The 6,000-nt window shown below is 42.4% G+C and overlaps 1 protein-coding gene across 1 annotated transcript in view; it reads left to right on the top strand.

The window, feature by feature from the left end:
• Positions 1-6,000, top strand: part of LOC125483690 (disintegrin and metalloproteinase domain-containing protein 12-like) — a 191,229-nt gene that overhangs the window by 102,340 nt on the left and 82,889 nt on the right. The window contains exon 11 of the mRNA XM_048599959.1: positions 864-1,009. Coding sequence (XP_048455916.1) covers positions 864-1,009 — 146 coding nt within the window. The remainder of the gene's footprint in view (positions 1-863; positions 1,010-6,000) is intronic.

Here is a 6,000-nt window from a genome sequence, read left to right on the forward strand (position 1 = left end):
AACTAAGCACCACAATTTCAAGATTGCTAGCAAGAGTGCGAGGAGTGAGATGAGAAGAAACTTCTTTACTCAGAGAGTTGTTAGGTTTTGGAATGCGCTGCCTGGGAGAGTGGTGGAGACGGATTTCAAAGCAAGTTTAAAAAGAGAGCTGGATATATATTCGAAAGTGATGAAGTTCAAGGGCTATGGAGACAGGGCTGGAGGGGATTCTGGCTGGGTAGCTCTTTTGAGAGCCAGTACAGACATGATGGATCAAATGGCCTCCTTCTGTACAGTATAATTTTATGACTCTATGGTTCTATGACTCTGTCAAGTCTTTTAAAAATCTTGTTTGTTTCAATAAGGTTGCATCGCATCCTTCTATATTGCAAATAGTACGTGCTCAATCTACACAACCTGTTATCATAAGGCAGTCATAAGGGAAGGCCAAATGGGTTTATTTGACTATATTACAGTCATAACTAGCTTTCTACAATGGTAAACTTAATATTTATTGTACACACACTATCCTGTTATGAATGCTGTCTTTTGGAAAATAAGGTTTTATTCTTAAAGGGAATGAAAGCTAATTTTCAAATGCAGACAAGAGGACAATGGTCAGCCAGTATCATGAGCAGCTGTCCATTGGTTATTGGTCAAAAGGATTCAGACAATTGATTGACACAGATTACGGTCCCAGGCTCCAGAAATAGTCAATAGCAACAACTGCCCAAGGGCAGAGGATAGTCTCTTTTCTCTTGGCCTTCACTTGCAGGGTTCTAAACACTTCCTAATCCTCAGACTTAGCATTTTGGACTAGTTTACAGGCCTATTTCTTTATTTAAATACAGTTTTCACTGTATATTTTTCCTGTTCTCTCTCAGGACAACCGATCCAGCCATTTGCCTGTTTCTTCCACTCTTGCACATGAGATAGGACACAATCTGGGAATGATACATGACAGTCCAGCACGGAAATGTACCTGTCAAGGCAAGATCATGGGTGGCTGCATCATGGATGAATCACTTGGGTGAGAGACACTTTTAAACCATGTGACTCATAATGGAGGGTCTTATTCCCATGCAACACTTTACACCAAGAATTAACATGATGAAAGGGTTGATAGGAAATTAGAACAGAAGAACATAGAACATAGAACAGCACAGCACAGTACAGGCCCTTCAGCCCACAATGTTGCACCAACTTATTATTTTACTACTAAGATCAAACTACCCTGCATACCCTACATTTTACTATCCTCCATGTGCCTATCCAAGAGTCACTTAAAAGTCTCTAAGTTATCTGACTCCACTACCACTGCTGGCAGCGTATTCCACACACCCACCACTCTCTGTGTGAAGAACCTACCTCTGACATCTCCCCTATACCTTCCTCTAATCACCTGAAAATTATGCCCCCTCGTAAGAGTCATTTCTGCCCTGGGAAAACGCCTCTGACTATCCACTCTATCTATGACTCTCATCATCTTGTACACCTCTATCAAGCCACTGCTCATCCTTCTTTGGTCCAATGAAAAAAGCTCCCTCAACCTGTCCTCATAAGACCTGCCCTCCAGTCCAGGCAGCATCCTGGTAAATCTCCTCTGCACCCTCTCTAAAGCTTCCACATCTTTCCCATAATGAGGTGACCAGAACTGAACACAATATTCCAAGTGTGGTCTAACCAGAGTTTTATAGAGCTGCAGCATAACCTCACGGCTCTTAAACTCAATTCCCCTGCCAATGAAAGCCAACACACCATACGCCTTCTATACAATCCAATCAACTTGGGTCACAACTTTGAGGGATCTATGGACGTGGACCCCAAGATCCCTCTGTTCCTCCACACTGCCAAGAATCCTGCCATTAACCCTGTATTCTGCGTTCAAATTCCACCTTCCAAAATGAATCACTTCATACTTTTCTGGGTTGAATTCCATCTGCCACTTCTTTGCCCAGCTCTGTATCCTGTCAATGTCCTGTTGCAACCTAAAACAGCCCTTCATACTGTCCACATCTCCACCACCCTCCATGTCATCAGCAAACTTACTAACCCACCCTTCCACTTCCTCGTCCAAGTCATTTATAAAGATCGCAAAGAGCAGAGGTCCCAGAACAGATCCCTGTGGAACACCACTGGTCACCGAGCTCCAGGCTGAATACTTTCCATCTACTACCACCCTCTGTCTTCTATTGGACAGCCAGTTTTATATCCAGACAGCCAAATTTCCCTGAATCCCATGCCTCCTTACTTTCTGATTGAGCCTACCATGGGGAACCTTATCAAATGCCTATCAAACACCACATCCACTGCTCTACCTTCATCAATGTGTTTTGTCACATCCTTAAAGAATTCAATAAGGCTTGTGAGGTATGACCTGCCCCTCACAAAGCCATGCTGACTATTTCTAATCAAACTGTGCTTTTCCAAATAAGCATAAATATCATCTCTCAGAATCGTCTCCAATAATTTGCCTACTACAGAAATAAGACTGACCGGTCTGTAATTCCCAGGATTTTCCCTATTCCCTTTCTTGCACAAGGGAATGACATTTGCCACCCTCCAATCATCTGGTACTACTCCAGTGGACAGCAATAAGGTCCCGCGTGGCAGATTGATACAAAAACTAAAATCACATGGGATTTTGGGTGGGTTGGGTACATGGATACAAAACTGGCTAGGCCTTGACGGAGGGTAGCGGTGCAAGGGTGCTTTTCAGAATGGAGACTGGTAACTAATGGTGTTCCATAAGGATCAGTCTTCGGTCCTCTGTTGTTTGTGGTATGTATAAATGATCTGGAGGAAACTGTGGGTGATCTGATTAGTAAGTTTGCAGATGACACAAAGATTTGTGGGGTTGCTAATAGTGCCGCTGATTGTGAAAGGATACAACAGGATATAGATAGTTTGGTGACTTGGGCACAGAAATGGCAGATGGAGTTGAATTCAGACAAATGTGAGGTGATGCATTTTGGAGGATCAAATGTAGGTGTGAATTATACTGTAAATGGCAGAACCCTTAGGAACATTAACATACAGATGGATCTGGGCGTGTAGATCCACAGTTCCCTAAAAGTGGCAACACAGGTGGCCAAAGTGATTAAGAAGGTATATGGCATGCTTGCCTTCATTGGCCAGGGCGTGGAGTACAAGAGTTGACAAAACACGTTGCAGCTATATAAAACCCTTGTCAGGCCGCATGTGGACTATTGTGTGCAGTTTTGGTCGCCACGTTACCAGAAGGATGTGGAAGCTTTGGAGAGAGTGCAGAGAAGGTTCACCAGGGTGTTACCGGGTCTCAAGGGCATTGGATATGAGGAAAGGGTAAAAAGACTAGGATTGTTTTCACTGGAAAGTCGGCAGCTGAGAGGAAACTTGATAGAGGTCTACAAAATTATGACAGGTACAAATAGAATGGATAGTCAGAGGCTTTTTCCCAGGGTTGAAGTTTCAATTACAAGGGGGCACAGGTTCAAGGTGAGAGGGCAAAAGTTTAAGGGAGATGTGCAAGGGACGTTTTTCACGCAGATCGTGGTAGGAGCCTGGAACACACAGACAGAAGAGGTAATGGAAGTGGGCACATTGGCGACATTTAAGAGGCATCTGGATGGTTACATGAAATGGGAGGTAATAGAGCGATACGGACCGAATAAGGGCAGAAGATTTGTTTTTTAGTTTAGTTGGGGCATGATGATCAGCACAAGCTTGGAGGGCCGAAAGGCCTGTTCCTGTGCTGCACTTCTCTTTTATTCTTTTTGTTCTTTTGAATCAAATTGGCTGAAAGCTGTCATTGCTGATGCTGGGGATTTCTGGAGGAGGCCGAGATGGATCAGTAAGTTGGAATTCTAAGAGTACACGAGTAATGCTGTTTCGTAGCTTCAACAGGTTGACACCTCATTTTTGGTATGCCTGGTGCTGCTCTTGGTATGCCCTCCTGTAAGCTCATAGAACCAGGGTTGAGTAGGGGATGTGCCAAGCCATGAGGAATCAGATTATGGTTGAAATCTGCTGCTGCTGCTGCTTATGGCCCATAGCATCTCAAGAATGCTCAGGTTTAAGTTACTAGATCTGTTTGAAGTCTATCCCAGTTTTGACAGTGATAGTGCCACACAACACAATGGAAGGTATCTTCAATGTGAAGACAAGATTCCATCTCAGTGAGGACTGTGCGTGGTTCTTCCATGCGTTGTTCAAAATGGACGATTACTGATTCATCAGCCAATGGAGGGCACTACATCATAATCAGCAGGAGGTTGATATTTCACTTGCTGCCATGAGATCTACAATCAATGTTCCATGTTCTAATGTTGAGGGCTAATAAGGCATCTGCCTCCTGACTGCATGCCATTGTGCTGCCACCTCTGATGGGTTTGTCCTTCCTTTGGAAGGGGCATACCCAGGGATGGTGAAGGTAGTACGAACCAGTAAGGATAACTCTGTCAGGCTGTTGTTTCACTCATCCATGAGTCATCTCTTCCTATTTTAGCACAAACCCCCAGATGTTTAGAGGGTCAACAATGTTGAGTTTGCCATTTTAACTTCCAAAGTCTTTATTGACGTTGGGTGGTCCATCCAGTTTCATTCCTGTTCTTATATTTCATAGCTGTTTGATAAAGCAGAACGGCTTGCTAGACTATTTCAGAAGTCAGCTAAAAGTCAATCATATTTCTGTGGGTTTGCAGTCACATGTAGGCCAGACCAGGTCAGTGTTGGGAAAAGATGTCAAAGAGGAGTCCCAGGTTCTGTGTTCAGCAGTACCATTGATCTTAGTTTAAACTCTTTACTACACATGCAGCGGAGGCCAGAGACTGCTCCAAATCTGGCTTTCACATGGGGCACAGTGGCCCTCTGACACTTTGATTTATCTCATGGGATATAGCACTTTTATACATTTCATGTTAGAATAATTACATGGTACATCTGCCCCCAGTCTACACATCCAATCCTATAAACACACAATCAATGATGGACACCCCTACAGACATCCCTTGGTTCCCCATGATATCATGATGTTTACCAGACATGACTTATCATCAAGCCTTGGGATCTTACCATGTACTCCATTAATTCACATTCCAAAGTTAATGGTTATACTCTTTCTCAGACATTGTTTGTCTCTAAGGGCTGCTCGAATTCTGTTTTTCATTGTATTCATTGCTATCCTTCTGTTTTTCATTTTATATTTCCCACTGGCCTAATCACAGGAGATATAAAAACATGTTAATTTCTACTAATTGCTATAAGATTTATAATTTTTGTTCAAATATAAAGTTTTATGGTTATATTAGCATTTATTTTTAGCATTTTATAGCCAATGTTGTGAGCAGCTTCTGTCCCACCTGACCTGACCTTGCAGCTGCATTATATCTCATTCTAGTCACGTGCTGTCTTTTAAGATGATATTTACTGACTCTGAATATTCTACACTAATTCTTCTACCTAATAAGACAACAACTGTTTCATTAATGAGATTAAAACTGAATCACTTTCCCAGCTCAATGAACTTGATTGATATCCTAGGGTTTTTACAAGACATAATCTCATCCTTATCATTTGTCTATTTTATTGTGGGATCATACTTTTGTTTCTAATGCTTGCTACAAACTTCAGGCTGTCTGTTCCAGACATCTCTTATCAAATTGTCCTTTACAGACATCCACAGTTGTTATTTTTACAGAACTCCTTGTATTTTAATCTGTAAAATTCTTTGTTCAAAGTAGACCCTATTACCTTGAGATAATTCCTTCTGAAAGCTATCATTGTGCTAACTTAAGGCCTCACTGTAATGCTGGATAGGCAAGATAATTCTGTAATTGGGCTGCCCCAATAGTCAAGATGGCAAATTTCCTTCCTTAAATTAAACTCAGTGAACCAGACAGGTTTTTATGGCACAGATAGTAGGAACTGCAGATGCTGGAGAATCTGAGATAACAAGGTGTAGAGCTGGATGAACACAGCAGGCCAAGCAGCATCATAGGAGCAGGAAGGCTGATGTTTCGGGCCTAGACCCTTTCTGATGAA

This window comes from Rhincodon typus, chromosome 1, assembly GCF_021869965.1.
Source record: "Rhincodon typus isolate 14 chromosome 1, sRhiTyp1.1, whole genome shotgun sequence".
NCBI lineage: Eukaryota > Metazoa > Chordata > Chondrichthyes > Orectolobiformes > Rhincodontidae > Rhincodon > Rhincodon typus.